At 45.6% G+C, this 19,568-nt stretch overlaps 1 protein-coding gene and 1 pseudogene across 1 annotated transcript; one reads left to right on the forward strand and one right to left on the reverse strand.

Moving 5' to 3' along the window:
- The first annotated feature begins 3,624 nt into the window (after nucleotides 1-3,624).
- On the forward strand, nucleotides 3,625-5,470 carry LOC103629932 (Glutaredoxin family protein). Its single transcript, XM_008651032.4, has one exon. The coding sequence runs from the start codon at nucleotides 4,033-4,035 to the stop codon at nucleotides 5,317-5,319; it is 1,287 nt and encodes a 428-aa protein (XP_008649254.1). The 5' UTR covers nucleotides 3,625-4,032; the 3' UTR covers nucleotides 5,320-5,470.
- Nucleotides 5,471-13,481: 8,011 nt separating this feature from the next.
- Nucleotides 13,482-14,637, reverse strand: LOC103631354 (ER membrane protein complex subunit 7 homolog; annotated as a pseudogene).
- Nucleotides 14,638-19,568: the final 4,931 nt, after the last annotated feature.

Genomic DNA, 19,568 nt, shown 5'->3' on the forward strand with positions numbered 1-19,568 from the left:
ACGGTGGCCAGGCCATCCTGCAGGCGGCGTGCCCGTCCACTCCGGTGGCAGACAGTAAGCCCGTGCTGCGGCATACACTGTGCTCATCATCACTCGTACGTTGCCAGTGAAGCTTCCGCTGCACGCCGATACTACGCAGGCTGCGGATATCAGGGCGCAAGGAGATTGCACTGGCGACCAGCATTAGTTGCTCCAAGTATTACATCTGTTATGTCCCTGGGCCCGCATGTCAGGGCTTAGCACCCTTGTACGTGCCCCCCCTTCAGCTATAAAAGGGGAGGCACGCAACGTTACAACGGGGGCAGACTCAGACTCACTTAGACTCTCACACTCACAAGTTCATACAAGCTCTCGAGCTCAATACATCACACAGTGGAGTAGGGTATTACGCTCCGGCGGCCCGAACCACTCTAAACCCTTGTGTGTTCTTGTGTTCTCCCTATTTTCCAACTAATAAGCAAAATGCTTAGGCCCCTCCTCATCTTAGGATTTAGGGCGGGTGCATTCCGCCACCCGGCCGGAGATTTCCTCTCCGACACTTGTCTTTGGATAATGCTAGTGCAAATGAAGTAGTTGTGCACGATATAATTGAGGATTTGCAGGACACTGATTCAAATCTAGTTTGTGATGGTGCTTTCTTTCATGTGAGGTGTGGTTGTCACATACTGAACTTGGTTGCAAAGGATGGCTTGGCTGTAATTGTAGGAACAATTGAGAAAATCAAAGTGATTGTTCTTGCTGTAAAATCTTCTCCTTTGCAGTGGGAAGAATTAATGAAGTGTGCTAGTGAATGCGAATTGTATAAATCTAAAGGAATCTCATATGATGTCTCAACTAGATGGAATTCTACCTATTTGATGTTGAGGGATGCCTTATATTATAAGCCTACACTAATAAGGCTTAAAACAAGTGATCCTCGCAGGTACGTTTGTCTCAATTGTTGTACATGTCATCATTATAAATTCTCAATTAGTCAAATGTCAATTCTTGTAGGTACGATGCAATTTGTCCTAAAGCCGAGGAGTGGAAGATGGCATTAACTCTTTTTAAGTGTTTGAAGAAGTTTTTTGATCTCACTGAACTCCTATCTGGTACTCAATATTCCACTGCAAATTTATTTTACAAAGGTTTTTGTGAGATAAAGGATTTGATTGACCAATGGTGTGTTCATGAAAAATTTGTCATTAGGAGAATGTCCGTTGCAATGAGTGAAAAGATTGAGAAATATTGGAAAGTGTCTAATATTGCACTAGTTGTATCATGCTTCCTTGACCCTAGGTACGAGAAAATATTGATTGAGTTCTATATGAAAAAATTCCATGGTGACTCATACAAAGTTCATGTAGATGACTTTGTTAGAGGCATTAGAAAATTGTATCAATTCTATTCTAGTTGTACTCCTTTAGCTCCAAAGACAAAGACAACTACTAATGATAGTACAGATGATACCTTGATGGAAAATGAAGATGATGAATTTCAAAACTATTTGCTTGAGTTGAAGGATTATGATCAAGTAGAGTCAAATGAATTGGATAAATATATGTCTGAACCCCTTTTGAAGCATAGTGGTCAGTTTTATATTTTATCATGGTGGAGGGGAAGGGTTGTAGAATATCCTATTCTCACCCAAATTGCAAGGGATGTGCTATCAATACAAGTGTCAACTGTTGCTTCTGAGTCTGCGTTCAGTGTTGGTGGTCGTGCTGTTGATCCTTACCGCAATCGTCTTGGTTCGGAGATTGTTGAAGCTTTGATATGCACAAAATATTGGGTAGCAGCATCTAGGAAAAGTGAATGCATATATGCTATGATGAAGTTCCAATTTATAGTTATCCAACAATTATTTTAATTATATTGATGAATATTTGTGTCATTCAAGGTGCTACAAATTTTCCAACAATGATTGGTGATCTCGAGGTGGTAGACTCTGTTATCACTGCTGCAACGAATCATGAGAATGAGATGGATGAGGTATTTAAAGATTATCATTTACTTCGTGCATGGGCTATTAATTTGCTATTGTTCACTATTGTTTTGATATTTTGATGGCGTGCATGGGCTGCTTGCTGCCTTGCTTTGTACTGCTGTTGTTGTACTTCTGTGGTGCATAATGCTTGCTATCTTGCTGTTTTACATTACTGTTGGTGCATACTGCTTGTTGCTGGGACATACTGCTTGCTGCCTTGCTGTTCACTTGACTGTTGGTGTATAGCTGTTGTTGTTTGATACTCCCTGCATACCAATTCATGTTGTATATGTATTTATTTATCCAAAAATGACTTATTTTTGTGCATTAACATGACGAAGACACATTAGAATTTTCTAAGAATAATGAAGATGTAGCAAGTGGCTCCTCTCCATGAGCAATGTGTCTTATGTTTGTTGAGAGATGTGAGCAAATGAGCCTTGATTGTAATAGTCTATGCGTGCTAAGTGATCTAAATGTGAGCAAGTGATTATGAATATGTGTTTTAAACTTTATATTGTGTCATGTGTGCTAGTAGACTTATATGGCTTCTTATGTTAGCCAAGAGCCCAAGACTTATGTGCTACATTAAACTATGTGTGCTCCAGATTTACATGGCTTTTATCTATGTTTAATTAAGACTTGTGTTTACAATTTTTTATTTGTTGTTAAGTTTTGAATATATGGTTTCATGGTGTAATTTTACCGAACAAAAATACTGGTTCCCGTTTTCATCCCTAATGATAATCTATTATCGATCCGAACAAGCAGTAACAGATCACTCTCAACAATTTATATAATGTCGCAATGTACATGTACAAACAGCTACCTAGTTCTATATGAAAAGAACAACAAAAGACTGGCCGTCTATACTACGAAGAAGAAGAAGAACAAAAGACTGGCCGGAGCCGGCTCGCATCGTTCCATCGCTGTCGTGTCGTTGCGTTCGAGGTAAACACAGACCCGACAAAAAGTTGTCGAGCAGCAGTAGCTTCTTTTTTAGAGCGACGCAGTAGCTTGTTTGTATTCAGCGACTTGGGGAGATTTGAGTTGAATCTCGACGCCGGGTGCTACTACTGGAAGTCTGGAACGTGCAACTAGCTCGTAACCACTAACCAACAGCGCTGTGCCACGTCCAATGCCTTTTTTTTTTTGTACAAAGGTAAAATAACGCCACGAACTCACACCATTACACGCCTCACCACAGGCACGTTTTCCGCTAGCGTGGACAAAAAAAGGTCACAGCCGAATGTCCCGCGATCAACATGCATGCGGCATGCATCCCACGCCCGACGCCCGTTGTTCAATCATGGGCATGGGCGGTGGTCCGCCACCTGACCGCGTAATTTAACGACCAGTAGTTTATTGAAAAAGAAGATCGTCGTTCTAAACACAAGGAGAAACTGGAATCCATGTCCATACGGTGGCAACTTCCCAATCTCCGACGGATGCCGAAACCTTTCCGCGTCCAAATTCCAGGCCTTTACTTTGGCTATTACTCCCTGACAACCGCTACGGTACGCAACCGGCCGTTGCTGCTTGTCTGCTACTGACGCTGCGGCACACAGGGTGGAATGCGCCGTGCAGTACCGCGCCGAGGAGGATGAGGATTCCACGTCCACGGCACACGTACTACGTTTGGCAGTAGTAGGCTGTAGGCCGCCCGGGCACCGCATACTACGGAATTGAGTCGTTACGCTCCCTTGCACGGCACAGGGAGCACGGCGTCCGCACCTGCGACCTCGAGCAGTCGAGCGCGAGCGCGAGCGCGCACCGGGCACGCCCTTTCTTATGTATGCGTTTCTTTCCAACCTGGGCTCTGACTCCCACCGCGGACCGACCGAACCGATTGCCCCTCCACGCGCTCCGCTTCGCACCCAAGTCCTCTAGCCGTTTGATCCCAGACGGCGCGACGAGAGCGGGAGGTTCTAGCCGTTTCCTCCTCCTACAGTCCCACTCCGCAGTGGCACGGCGGCGCCGCCGGGTTCTCGATCGGGCTGCTCCCTTCACTTCACTTCCCTTCCCTTCCCTTCCTTACCCGCCGCCGCGGCACACGGTGCACGTGGATGGGCTGCAAGGGGTCCAAGCACGCGCTGCACGGGGGCTGTGGATTGGCGGCGCGAGCGCCGGAGCCGCAGAGCCGCTCGGGACGACTGGCGCCGCGGCACTCCGTCGTCGCGCTGCGGTCGTCCACGCTCGGAACGCTCAGCCTCGACCGCGCCGTGGCGGCCGTCGCGGCAGCGGGCCTCTCTTTCGACGCTGCAGCAGCAGCAGGAGGAGGAGGAGGAGGAGGCGTGGACGAGGCGACGACGAAGGCCGGAGACGACGACGTCGACGGCGCAGGGACGAAGCTGCTGGGGCCGTCGCGGTCGTTCGGCGGGTGGCGCCCGACGACGCCGCCTCCCGTGGCGGCGCCGCCGAAGCGGCAGAGGAGGGCGGTGGTGGCGGCGTCGAAGGCCGTCGCGCCGCCGCGGACGCCGAACGAGACGCCGGCGCGCAACCCCGACCCCGATCCCGAGGAGATCGACGTGTGGGAGCTCATGAACGGGCTCGAAGACGAGGACGAAGAGGCGGACGACGGCGCTGAGCGGAAGGCGCGGTCGGCGCCCGCGTCCCCGGCGTTGGTGCCGGAGATCCTGGACGCGTTCCGGAAGGCGCTCGACGACCTGACGCCTGATGACTCGCCTTCGCCCCTTCCTCGTTTCGTCAAACCCAGCGGAACCGGTGGCGCCGAGAAGCGCGAGATCCAGACGTTCCCGGGCATCGTGCGGGCGCGGGTCGACGTGTTCCAGGAAAAGATCAACACCAAGACGACGAAGCTTGCAGCCAAGGCGGTCTCGCTCTCGCCGCCGGAGAGCGCGGGCCGAGTCGTCGTGTACCTCACCAGCCTCCGCGGGATCCGGCAGACGTACGAGGACTGCCGGTCCACGAGCGCGGTCCTGCAAGGCTACGGCGTGCGCGTCGACGAGCGCGACCTGTCCATGCATGCGGGCTTCAAGCACGAGCTCCGCGCCGCGCTCGGCGTCGGCGACGGCGACGGCGACGAAGCCCGCCGGCCGCCGCTCCCGCAGGTGTTCGCGGACGGCCGCCACCTGGGCGGCGCCGAGGAGGTCCGCCGCATGCACGAGGCCGGGGACCTGGCGTCGGCCCTAGGTGCCTGCGACGCGGCGCCGTGCGCCGCCGGCGCGCAGGACGCCTGCGCCGGCTGCGGCGGGGTGCGGTTCGTGCCGTGCGGCGGGTGCTCCGGCAGCTGCAAGGTGTTCGTGGACGACGAGGATGGCTCCGGTGCCGGAGCGTTCAGGCGGTGCCCGGAGTGCAACGAGAACGGGCTAGTGAAATGCGCCGTTTGCTAGATTAGTTTTGCCATCTTTTTTTTTTTGAGAGAGAGTTTGTGTGGAATTTTTTATAACCCCATCTCCATCCTTGTTTGACGACCAGTTTCGATCGTGATCGACATCTTGTACAGATCAGAAAGAAAACAAACAGTTCTTTGGATTTCGATGAGTCTCAGAGTGCAAGACCAACAAATGTTCGAGCCGCCGGCTCTAGCACGGAGTCGACCACTCGATCGTTACCTGAGGCAACGTGAAAGTATGAACCGATGCCTGTGTTTTGTGTGTGTGAATCCTAGGACTAACCAGCTGATCAGTGATCCCTAACCTTGGACATTGTCTGCAGTGTGAAGTGCATAAAAAGTCAACAACGCTGGCAGTGGCAGACTGGCAGTGGGGCAATGGCAGGAATCAATCAGGAATGGCAGCTCCTCGTGTCAGAGAATACAGAACAAGGATTCCCATCCCAATGATTTTGCAGCCACGTTTTGCATCTATACTGGCACCCGTACTAGGCGCCAGGATGAATGTCGCGTGGTGGGCTGGAAGGCTACGAGGTGTACAGGCAGGGACAAAAGGGCTGGGCAGTTGCCGCTGCTAGATGCAACACCCTCTACGGTCCTCTGCAGTACCATACCAACCGTGCCTTGGCGACCAGGTATCGTGTGGGCACGCCGATGCACGGCTGCATCAAAGCCATGCTTTTCCGTACCCTCTTGGGTCTTGGCACAGTTATCTAGCCTAGATCATTCCGATCTAATTTATGGTCTAGCTAGGCTTCCGAGTATCACCTCTATCAGGTTTTATTGATACTTTTGAATATGGACCGCTGAAGAACTTGAAGATCGAAGAACTTGAAGATTAAAAAGGATTCCAGGACCATGGAGGTTGTAAGCCTTAAGTATTTACCTAGCATGTTTGTGATCAATATATCTTTACTTATCTAGTCACCTCGCTCTCTAGTGAGGTGCTAGCTGGAATTCCTTTCATGCTCCGCAGAAGTGAGTCCGTGGATAACTATCACGCGCTCGCTCTCTTCTCAATCTCGGTCCTGTATTCCTCATCTATGAGCTCAGATTGGAAACACACGTTAAGGGGATGTGTCCATGATAGTGGACTTGATATGTCCATGACAGTTTACTTGTCTAAGATACACTTCTTTGCAGAAGAGATGGTGGTCGCTAGGTAAGGAAAATGGCATGATGCCTCTAGATCCGGTGCTTGTAGGACTACTGACTAGGGTTCGACGCCCTTTAGATAGCTACACAAGAGCTGCCAGACATTGTCGTACTAGTCCAAAAACCCTCGTCATACTATAGTCCATGGTATGATGCTTCACTTTCTCTCATACTGACTAGTGGGCCCTCTAGTGTACGGAATCTCCATCTAGTTTGATGTCGTCCAGACCACCAGTCTGATGGTTGCATCTAACACCCTTTACTTAGCCGATTAAGTCCACCATATAGTTTGTCGGACACTTGTAGGTGAATAGTACATGTTCGACGCTTCTGTGAGGAGAATAATGCTTTAGTATGGTCGAACACCTTAACTCTATGGCCTAACGCCAGACTCTGGCGCCTTGTAATGCATTATGTTATTTTTGTGATCTTTGTGTCCATTTGTGTCGGCGTTTCGACCCCGGGGGGTCCCTGGACCGACGAGTAAATTTGTTGCTGCGTGTCCCAGCCCAGATGGGTTGGCGCGAGATGGAACACAAGGGAGAAACGCGGCTCGTATTATCTCACACCAGGGGGGTGTGCTCGTAGTAGGGGTTACAAGCGTTCGCGAGAGAGAGAGAGAGAGTGAGCATGTTCGTTAGCTCGTTCCCCCGCGCGACCCCCCGCATGAAGGCCCTGGACCTCCCTTTTATAGATGCAAGGAGAGGGTCCAGATGTACAATGGGGGGTGTAGCTAGGCGCTAACGTGTCTGGCAGGGAAGTGTCTGAGCCCTGTGTACATGCCAACGTGGCTGTCGGAGAGGTGCTAGAGCCCTGTGTACGCGGTAACGTGGCCGTCAGAGAAGTTGAAAGTCACCTAGAGGGGGGGTGAATAGGGCGAATCTGAAATTTATAAACTTAAGCACAACTACAAGCCGGGTTAGCGTTAGAAATATGAACGAGTCCGAGAGAGAGGGTGAAAAACAAATCGCAGGAAAATAAAGAGTGAGACACGATGATTTGTTTTACCGAGGTTCGGTTCTTGCAAACCTACTCCCCGTTGAGGTGGTCACAAAGACCTGGTCTCTTTCAACCCTTTCCCTCTCTCAAACGATCACTTAGACCGAGTGAGCTTCAATCAAACGGGACACAAAGTCCCCACAAGGATCACCACACAATTGGTGTCTCTTGCCTCGGTTACAATTGAGTTGATCACAAGAAAGAATGAGAAAAAGAAGCAATCCAAGCGCAAGAGCTCAAATGAACACAAGTCACTCTCTCACTAGTCACTATTTGATTTGGAATGAAATATGGACTTGGGAGAGGATTTGATCTCTTTGGTGTGTCTTGTATTGAATGCTATAGCTCTTGTAAGGTGTGTGGAGTTGGAAAACTTGGATGCAATGAATGGTGGGTGGTTGGGGGTATTTATAGCCCCAACCACCAAACTAGCCGTTTGGTGAGGCTGTTGTCGCATGGCGCACCAGATAGTCCGGTGCGCCTGCCACGTCACCAAACCGTTGGATTTCGACCGTTGGAGCTTCTGTATTCTGGGCCACCGGGCAGTCCGGTGGTGCACCGGACAAGCACTGTTCACTGTCCGGTGCGCCATCTGCCTCTGCTCTAACTCTGGCGCACACTGTAGCGCATTTAATGCCTTCTGCAGACGACCGTTGGCGCGAAGTAGTCGTTGCTCCGCTGGCACACCGGACAGTCCGATGCGCCACCGGACACTGTCCGGTGCTACACCGGATAGTCCGGTGAATTATAGCGGAGCGGCCTCCAGAATTCCCGAAGGTGAGCAGTTCGGAGTTGGAGTCCCTGGTGCACCGGACACTGTCCGGTGGCGCACCGGACAGTCCGGTACGCCAGACCAGGGCACACTTTGGCTGACTTTAGCTCTCTATATTTGAATCCTTTTTCGGTATTTTTATTGGTTTGTTGTGAACCTTTGGCACCTGTAGAACTCATAATCTAGAGCAAACTAGTAAGTCCAATTATTTGTGTTGGGCAATTCAACCACCAAAATCAATTAGGAAAAAGGTGTAAGCCTAATTCCCTTTCAATCTCCCCCTTTTTGGTGATTGATGCCAACACAAACCAAAGCAAAAACAGAAGTGCATAATTGAACTAGTTTGCATAATGTAAGTGCAAAGGTTACTTAGAATTGAACCAATAAATTCTCATAAGATATGCATGGATTGTTTCTTTATTTTTAACATATTGGACCACGCTTGCACCACATGTTTTGTTTTTGAAAATTTTTTTCAAAGTCCTTTTGCAAATATTCAAAGGTAAATAAATAAGATTTTGAGAAGCATTTTCAAGATTTGAAATTTTCTCCCCCTGTTTCAAATGATTTTCCTTTGACTAAACAAAACTCCACCTCAATCAAATCCTCCTCTTAGTGTTCAAGAGGGTTTTAGATATTAGTTTTGAAAGGGTTGTACCAATTTGAAGTTCTATCAAAAGTAAGATACCGATTGAAAGATCATCATTTTTAAAAAAACTTTTCTTAACTCAAATTTTTGAAAATTGGTGGTGGTGCGGTCCTTTTACTTTGGGCTAATACTTTCTTCCCCTTTGGCATGAATCGCCAAAAACGGATACTTGAGTGAAATATAAGCCCTTATAACTACTTTCTCCCCCTTTGGCGAACAAAATATGAGTGAAGATTATACCAAAGTTGGAGAGTGGCGTGGAGCGACGGCGAAGGGTGAGTAATTTGATGGAGTGGAGTGGAAGCCTTTGTCTTCGCTGAAGACTCCAATTCCCTTTCAATACATCTATGACTTGGTTTGAAATACTCTTGAGAACACATTAGTCATAGTATATAAAAGAGATATGATCAAAGGTATATTGATGAGCTATGTGTGCAAACCATTAAAAGAAATTCCTAGAATCAAGAATATTTAGCTCATGCCTAAGTTTGTTAAATGTTTGTTCATCTATTGGCTTGGTAAAGATATCGACTAATTGTTCTTTGGTGTTAATATAAGCAATCTCGATATCCCCCTTTTGTTGGTGATCCCTTAGAAAATGATACCGAATGGCTATGTGTTTAGTGCGGCTATGTTCAACGGGATTATCCGCCATGCGGATTGCACTCTCATTATCACATAGAAAAGGAACTTTGGTTAATTTGTAACCATAGTCCCTGAGGGTTTGCCTCATCCAAAGCAATTGCGCGCAACAATAGCCTGCGGCAATATACTCGGCTTCGGCGGTAGAAAGAGCTACATAATTTTGCTTCTTTGAAGCCCAAGACACCAGAGACCTCAAGAACTGACAAGTCCCCGATGTGCTCTTTCTATTAATTTTACACCCTGCCCAATCAGCATCCGAATAACCAATTAAATCAAATGTGGATCCCCTAGGGTACCAAAGCCCAAACTTAGGGGTACAAACTAAATATCTCAAGATTCGTTTTACGGCCCTAAGGTGAGCTTCCTTAGTATCGGCTTGGAATCTTGCACACATGCATACGGAAAGCATAATGTCCAGTCGAGATGCACATAAATAAAGTAAAGAACCTATCATCGACCGATATACCTTTTGATCTACGGATTTACCTCCCGTGTCGAGGTCGAGATGCCCATTAGTTTCCATGGGTGTCTTGATAGGCTTGGCATCCTTCATCCCAAACTTGTTTAGAATGTCTTGAATATACTTTGTTTGGCTAATGAAGGTGCCCTCTTGGAGTTGCTTCACTTGAAATCCTAAGAAGTACTTCAACTCCACCATCATAGACATCTCGAATTTTTGTGTCATGATCCTACTAAATTCCTCACATGTAGATTCGTTAGTAGACCCAAATATAATATCATCAACATAAATTTGGCATACAAACAAATCATTTGCAAGTGTTTTAGTAAATAAAGTAGGATCGGCCTTTTCGACTTTGAAGCCATTAGTGATAAGAAAATCTCTTAGGCATTCATACCATGCTCTTAGGGCTTCCTTGAGCCCATAAAGCGCCTTAGAGAGTTTATATACGTGATTAGGATACTCACTATCTTCAAAGCTGGGAGGTTGCTCAACATAGATCTCCTCCTTGATTGGTCCATCGAGGAAGGCACTTTTCACGTCCATTTGGTAAAGCTTGAAGCCATGGTAAGTAGCATAGGCAAGTAAAATGCGAATTGATTCTATCCTAGCTACGGGTGCATAGGTTTCGCCGAAATCCAAACCTTCGACTTGTGAATACCCCTTTGCCACAAGTCGGGCTTTGTTCCTTGTCACCACACCATGCTCATCTTGCTTGTTACGGAAGACCCACTTGGTTCCTACAACATTTTGATTAGGACGTGGAACCAAATGCCATACCTCATTCCTAGTGAAGTTGTTGAGCTCCTCTTGCATCGCCACCACCCAATCCGAATCTTGAAGTGCTTCCTCTACCTAGTGTGGCTCAATCACTACAAGAAACTGGTTAAAGAACGTGGGTGAAAAACCGTCGAACTTAATGTAATAAGCCGTCGAACTTACCGTAAGAACGTGGGTTTACCGACGAATATAGCCGACGGCGATTTTTGGACGAACTTAAAGAAGTAAGTTCGACGGCCCCCACGTTCTTAAGGTTAAGAACGTGGGTACCGTCGAACTTAACATTAAGAACGTGGGTACCGTCGAACTTAAGGTTAAGAACGTGGGTTTTTAAGTTCGACGGGGGCCGTCGAATTTTTTCCCATAAGTTCGACGACACCCACGTTCTTACATTTAAGTTCGACGGGGCCACGTGGCCGTCGAACTTATGGGTCCTGCGTGGGTCAGCGAGGGCTGCCCATTAAGTTCGACGGTACCCACGTTCTTAACCTTAAGAACGTGGGTACCCACGTTTTTAACTCTTTTCCAGAAAAAAAATAAAAAATACAGAAATGAAAAACTAGACACACATAATATCACATGCAACACAGAATATCACATACAATACAGATTTCAAACACATGGATATATGTTCATATCATAAATTCACACAAGTCCAAATACATAAGTTCACAAATTCACATAATTAAGTCCAAATACATAAGTTCACAAATTCACATAAGTTCACATCCATAGTTCACATTTGTAGTTCACAAGATCAAACATTAGCTCCATCGCTCTCGATCAGGACATCGGATTGTTGTTCGTAGCTCCACCACTAGAATTGAGACATCTGTCCGCAAAGTTATCGTGAGGGGGAGGAGTCACTTGATGAGAGCCGGAATCCTACAAAATAAACCAAAATTCTCATAAATATACAACTGGCATTAAATCACAAGTACACAAAGATATTAATTATGCGTGCAAGAACAACTGAACCAAGAAGATCATCTACAACCTATATATATTCATTCTTGCATTGGTCGATATATAAATTGTAGCAAGCACTAGCAATTATATTATATATATATATCCTGCCCAGGTAGATGAAAACTTACACTTCTAAAAGATTGCTTACTTACTCACTCTCAGCTCCCGGCTGATTAGAAAAGAGGTCTGATCCACAAATCCAACAAAAGCACAAAAAATCCAGCTCTAGCCTCTACTAAACCTAAGGACCATCTAGCTAGCGCTAAAAACGAATCTGATTTTAGAGTACTGGTTACTCATTTTATGAAACCATGCCTACTGCTGCTTAGTTATTCAGGACAAGAAAAGTCTCTGCTACCCGTGCCTACATGCTTCATCAGTTAATTAATGGTCTCTCCTCGTAGAGAGGCCATGTATATAGCCATTAACTGTCGTGGCCATTTGCAGATTTAATAGTTATGGGTACATGGCCATTTGCCATTAACTGTCGTGGCCATTTGCCATTAACTGTCGTGGCCATCTACAAATGTCCATTCTACCAAACAGCTACCAAACAGCGACTTTTCATCAGTTAATTAATGGTCTCTTCATCAGTTACCTAATAATACTACTATATCTCTAGGCTCCAGCTACCAAACATGCATGGTCATACTAGCATAGTAGCAAGCAGCTAGCTAGCTAGAACCAGCTAGTGCATCCAGTAAAATAATGTCAATAAAAGGCATCAAAGAAGAGAAGTGATATGTGATAATGATGACCATATTGATCAAATAGAGCTAATAGAAGGAAATGGAAAACAATCTTAACTGATGAAAAACAGAAAGTTAAAGTAAGTTGTGTAGCAAGTGCGGAGGTGTTCTAACAAGTAAAGATACATAGTAAAGATAACATGAGAGAACAATCAGCATAATAGTAAATTTTGTTGATGTCAACTCTTAACGTACCATTTCAGAGGAGAGTGCATCGAGCTGCTTTGGCCTATTCAAAATCAATGTCCGTGTAGAGCCATGTGCTTCTACCAAAAGCAATGTGCAAATCTGCATAAATAGCAGGAATCTGCTTGTGTGCAGTTTACAGACTTGTATGCAGACTTGTGTGCAGTTTACAATACACAAACATATGTCTGGAGCAAGCTGCATACTAAACTGAAACACAAGCAAATTGCATACTGAAACAAGCTACATAGTCTGAAACAAGCTGCATACTAAACTAAAATTGATATATAGTCTGGAACACAAACAGATGTCTAGAACACAAAACTGAAATAGATACATAGTCTGAAACACTGTATATATACTGAAATTGATACAAGCTGCAACTACACATGTGCAACTACAGAAAATTTGATAGGGCCAAACTATGACTGTTTTGACTGATGAATTAGTATTATTTGATCCTTGAAATGGTAGCTTTTGACTATGATTTATGGTTCTTCCAATTTAGAGTTATTCTTGTAGTGCATAAATATAGCGGTATACAGTATACTCCGTACGTATTTATGATGAAATTTTCCTTCAGTTCAAGGATATAAGTCACCATTCACCAAAAAAAATATTTGTATAGCATGATGCGTTGGTACAAACAAGGATGTCAGAAATGGTGAGGCATGAAATGGTGAGATGTCAGAATGTGATGTCAGAATTTGGAGTTATCTCTAATGCAATCTGAGCAAAATATGAGGCATGAAATGGTGGGATGTCAGAAGGTTCTACATAACAGAAAAACTGCAAGTTAAAATACAGTAAAAACAGGGGAAAGAGTTTCCACCTTGTCCCCAGGAAATTACTCCGAGTGACATGGCATGTCAAGCACTTCAGTACTGCCCTTAAACACATTATAGAATATAGACCCTTGCAGCATCCTCATGTGCTACTTCTAGCCCTGCGCTCTGGCTAGCAAGCCAGACAATGATACATTGTTGTTCCTCATTTGTTCTTGAGCTTGCTTCATCTCCTCAGGATCTTCATCACAAGAGTAAATTTAGTTAGGCATATATAGAAACAAAATCAGTATTAGCATTTCAAATGCTGAAGAAAAACTACGTAATTGAAGTGCAACTGTAATTTCAGCATTTAACGATAACTAAAACATCCCACAATCAATAAATGAAAAGGGTTATCTGCATAGAACCATTTTATAATCAGTCAGCAGTGAGAAGTGAGAACTCCGAGGAAACAAGTATACAAAAAATATTTAGCAATACCTACCTCATAGTACTGCTCTTCTTTCAGAGGTTCCAGGACAAGCTCATTTAGAACTCTTCTAGTTTCAGTCAATGCTGCTTGAATATAACCAAGATTCCATGCACTGATATCTACTCAAACCTATCATTTACAAGAAATATGGAGTAAATTACCTATATTCATTTCCCTTCACCATACTTACAAAATCAAGGAATAAATACTTACTGGGGAAAAGAAGTAACCAATTGAGGAGACCTCAATCAGATGAGTTCCAGCTGGCACGTTGTGGCTAAAGTATATCAGGTCAAGGAGCCAACAATAAAGCAAATATAGTGATCTCCTAACACTGACCTATAATTGTATACAATGAAATATATACCCAAGAGCAGGCAAGAATTAATGGTATGCGCATGATGAGAACTACAGTTTCTTTGCTTAGTACATACCCATCCCTCGCCATCAATTTTACCAACAACAAACAGAAAAAGGTATGATAGTACGAGCTATATCATTTTAATAGATGAAGTTTCCAGGAAAAAATCAGAATAAAATTGAACTTATGGCAATGCATCTTTTGTAGGATACAATGCAAAGTAGCCGTCTGGCCTGGCAAATGTAACCCTCTGGCCGCCATTAAGTATCAATTTTGTGTTTGATGTCTTTGTTGCAAGACCAAAGCCCTTCACGCTCGTGCCTATAGCCATAACACAAAGATCACATCAGACAGACAACATGGGTTAGTAGCTTTTAGGTTCCAATTATGCTTCAAGGTGCAATAAACATCTAAATGAACAAATCCTACACTGAAAATCCCATAACTAATATCCATAAGCTAAAAGTACTCTCATGGAAGAAGACACATACACACATTCATTCATTGTTTAATTTGTATCAATTTTGGCTTACTTCCGACAAACCTTATCAGAAGCATTGGTCAAAACATCATAGTAAGATAGCAATGCATCCACACTTCAAGAAAAAGGAGATGGGATGTCGTACTCCCTGGAGATGGCAGCGCACGCGCCATGGAGACAGACTGTATTGCGTCGGGTAGCCGAGGCAGGTCCACCTCGCCTCCGCATCGGTGGGCAAGGCACCTTGCCCTACCATTGCTCCGCCGCGCTGGGGGAGGGTCCGCCCCGCAGTGGCCAATGTCTGAGCCATTGCGTCGTCACGTCCGGGGGGACCTCGCCCCACTGAGACCGGCGAGGTAGAGGGAGGTGGACCTCGCCCCACTGTATTGATCCCCACTGTCTGAATTGTGTGCCCCATCACCATTCTCTTGGCCCCAGGGATCATCCCAAGCACCCCCTCCAGCCTCTTGCAGTCACAATCGAAGCCATCGGAGAACCTCCTCAGCCAGACCATGATGTCCCAGCCTCGCACATACTCGGGCGCCCTGGCATTGTCGCCACCCTCGCCGCGGATCCACTCGCTGACCTCCGCATTGATCCGCTCTAGGCCGTACTCGACATTGGCCTCGAGGAGCCCCCCATGGACGAACACCGAGTCGCCCACTACAAGCACGGTAGGGAGGACGGCCATGAACCGGCGCGAAATGGGCCCGTCGGGTCGGAGGACGGTGAGGCAGGACCGCATCCCTCCTAGAACTCCGGCTTGACGCCGGGGAAGGACTTGGGCACGCCGAGAAAGGGGTTCCTCGGCTGCGGATCGAGGTGCTCGCCGCAGCGGCGCTTGATGGCGAGCACCGCGCGGTACCACCCTGCCCAGGCGCGTGGTGGGGCGGCGGGGCTCGCGCGGGGTGGCGGGGGTGGGGGCGAGGCGCTGGCGGCCGGTAGGTAGCGATGGGCTGGCGGCGAGGCAGGTAGCGGCGGGCGCGCGCGGTAGACAGAGGGAAAAGAAGACAGACGCACGGGGTGAGAGGGATTTAGGTTTAATGGTTAAGTTCGACGGTGTCCACGTGGCCCACGAATTTAAGTTAAGGACGTGGGTACCCACGTTCCTAATACGATAAGTTCGACGGTTTTACCATGGGCCCACGAATTTAATATAAGAATGTGGGTACCCACGTTCTTAAATTAACCCACGAACATAACTCCATTAAGAACGTCGGTACCCACGTTCTTAAATTAACCCACGAACTTTTATTAGTTTCTTGTAGTGAATAGAGGAAACAAAAGAGTAATGTTCACAAAAATGAGCAACACGAGATCGAGTAGTTACCCCCTTTTGAATATCGCCTAGGATGGTGTTCACGAGGTGATCTTGTTGTATTGCTTGGTGGACTCTTGGGTGTGGCGGTCTTGGAACTTGTTCATCTTCCTCATCTTGATCATGGACATCTCCCCCTTGATCATTGCTCTCCTCTTGAGGTGGCTCAACTTCTTGATCTTCTTTTTCATCATTTTGAGCCTCATCCTCATCTTGAGTTGGTGGAGATGCTTGCGTGGAGGAAGATGGTTGATCTTGTGCTTGTGGAGGCTCTTCGGATTCTTTAGGACACACATTCCCAATGGACATGTTCCTTAGCGCGACGCACGTAGCCTCTTCATCATCTAGCTCATCAAGATCAACTTGCTCTACTTGAGAGCTGTTAGTCTCATCAAACACAATGTCACAAGAAACTTCAACTAGTCCAGAGGACTTGTTAAAGACTTTATATGCCCTTGTGTTTGAATCATATCCTAATAAAAAGCCTTCCACAGCCTTAGGAGCAAATTTTGATTTTCTACCTCTTTTAACAAGAATAAAGCATTTGCTACCAAAGACTCTAAAATATGAAACATTTGGCTTTTTACCGGTTAGGAGTTCATATGATGTCTTCTTGAGGATTCGGTGTAGATACAACCGGTTGATGGCGTAGCAAGCGGTGTTGACCGCCTCGGCCCAAAACCGATCCGAAGTCTTGTATTCATCAAGCATGGTCCTTGCCATGTCCAATAGAGTTCTATTCTTCCTCTCCACTACACCATTTTGTTGTGGCGTGTAGGGAGAAGAGAATTCATGCTTGATGCCCTCCTCCTCAAGGAAGCCTTCAATTTGTGAGTTCTTGAACTCCGTCCCGTTGTCGCTTCTAATCTTTTTAATCCTTAAGCCGAACTCATTTTGAGACCGTCTCAAGAATCCCTTTAAGGTCTCTTGGGTATGAGATTTTTCTTGCAAAAAGAACACCCAAGTGAAGCGAGAATAGTCATCCACAATAACTAGACAGTACTTACTCCCACCGATGCTTATGTAAGCAATCGGGCCGAATAGATCCATGTGTAGGAGCTCGAGTGGCCTGTCAGTCGTCATGATGTTCTTGTGTGGATGATGAACACCAACTTGCTTCCCTGCCTGACATGCGCTACAAACCCTGTCTTTCTCAAAATGAACATTTGTTAGTCCCAAAATGTATTCTCCCTTTAGAAGCTTGTGAAGATTCTTCATTCCAACATGTGCTAGTCGGCGATGCCAGAGCCAGCCCATGTTAGTCTTAGCAATTAAGCAAGTGTCGAGTTCAGCTCTATCAAAATCTACTAAATATAGTTGACCCTCTAACACTCCCTTAAATGCTATTGAATCATCACTTCTTCTAAAGATAGTAACACCTATATCTGTAAAAAGACAGTTGTAGCCCATTTTGCACAATTGCGAAACTGAAAGCAAGTTATAATCTAAAGAATCTACAAGAAAAACATTAGAAATGGAATGGTCAGGTGATATAGCAATTTTACCCAATCCTTTGACCAAACCTTGATTTCCATCCCCAAATGTGATAGCTCGTTGGGGATCTTGGTTTTTCTCGTAGGAGGAGAACATCTTCTTCTCCCCTGTCATATGGTTTGTGCACCCGCTGTCGATGATCCAACTTGAGCCCCCGGATGCATAAACCTATAAAACAAATTTAGTTCTTGATTTTAGGTACCCAAACGGTTTTGGGTCCTTTGACATTAGATACAAGAACTTTGGGTACCCAAACACAAGTCTTTGACCCCTTGTGTTTGCCCCCAACATACTTGGCAACTACTTTGCCGGATTTGTTAGTTAAAACATAAGATGCATCAAAAGTTTTGAATGAAATGTTAGAATCATTTGATGCAATAGGAGTTTTCTTCTTAGACAATTTAGCACGGGTTGATTGCCTAGAGCTAGATGTCTCACCCTTATACATAAAAGCATGATTAGGGCCAGAGTGAGACTTCCTAGAGTGAATTCTCCTAATTTTGTGCTCAGGATAACCGGCAGGGTACAAAATGTAACCCTCGTTATCCTGAGGCATGGGAGCCTTGCCCTTAACAAAGTTAGACAATCTTTTAGGAGGGGCATTAAGTTTGACATTGTCCCCCTTTTGGAAGCCAATGTCATCCTTGATGCCAGGGTGTATCCCACTATAGAGCATGCTTCTAGCAAATTTAAATTTTTCATTTTCTAAGTCATGCTCATTAATTTTAGCATTAAGTTGAGCTATGTGATCATTTTGTTTCTCAATTAAAGCTAGGTGATCATGAATAGCATCAACATTAATGTCTCTACATCTAATGCAAATAGAAACATGCTCAACGGTAGATGTAGAGGGTTTGCAAGATTTTAGTTCAACAATCTTAGCATGTAAAATATCATTTTCACTTCTAAGATTGGAAATGGAAGCATTGCAAACATCTAGGTCTTTAGGCTTAGCAATTAACTTTTCATTTTCAATCCTAAGGCTAGCAAGTGAATCATTCAATTTTTCAATCTTAGCAAGCAAATTAGCATTATCAACTTTAAGATTTGAAATTGAATCATCACACACATTTGAATCAACCTTAGTAATTAAATTAGTATTCTCATTTCTAAGGTTGGTAATAACATCATGGCAAGTGCTTAGCTCACTAGATAGTTTTTCACATTTTTCTACTTCTAGAGCATAAGCATTCTTAACCTTAACATGCTTTTTGTTTTCCTTAATTAGGAAGTCCTCTTGGGAGTCCAAGAGTTCATCCTTCTCATGAATAGCACTAATTAATTCATTTAATTTTTCCTTTTGTTGCATGTTTAGGTTGGCAAAAAGGGTGCACAAATTATCCTCCTCATCACTAGAGTTATCTTCATCACTAGAGGATGCATATTTAGTGGAGGATCTTGATTTTACCTTCTTCCTTTTGCCGTCCTTTGCCATGAGGCACTTGTGGCCGACGTTGGGGAAGAGGAGTCCCTTGGTGACGGCGATGTTGGCGGCGTCCTCGTCGGAGGAGGAGTCGGTGGAGCTCTCGTCGGAGTTCCACTCACGGCACACATGGGCATCGCCGCCCCTCTTCTTGTGGTACCTCTTCTTTTCTCTTCTCTTGCCCTTCTTGTCGTTATCCCTGTCACTGTCACTTGATAATGGACATTTTGCAATAAAGTGACCGGGCTTACCACACTTGTAGCACACTTTCTTGGACCGAGACTTGTAGTCCTTCCCTCTCCTTTGCTTGAGGATTTGGCTGAAGCTTTTGATGATGAGCGCCATTTCCTCGTTGTCGAGCTTGGAGGCGTCGATGGGGAGTCTACTTGATGTAGACTCTTCCTTCTTCTCCTTCGTCGCCTTGAATGCGACCGGTTGTGCTTCGGGCGTGGAGGGGCCATCTTGCTTGATGATTTTCTTTGAGCCTTTGATCATCAATTCAAAGCTCACAAATTTTCCTATTACTTCCTCGGGAGACATTAGTGT

The sequence above is a fragment of the Zea mays genome, chromosome 6 (assembly GCF_902167145.1).
Source record: "Zea mays cultivar B73 chromosome 6, Zm-B73-REFERENCE-NAM-5.0, whole genome shotgun sequence".
Taxonomy (NCBI): domain Eukaryota; kingdom Viridiplantae; phylum Streptophyta; class Magnoliopsida; order Poales; family Poaceae; genus Zea; species Zea mays.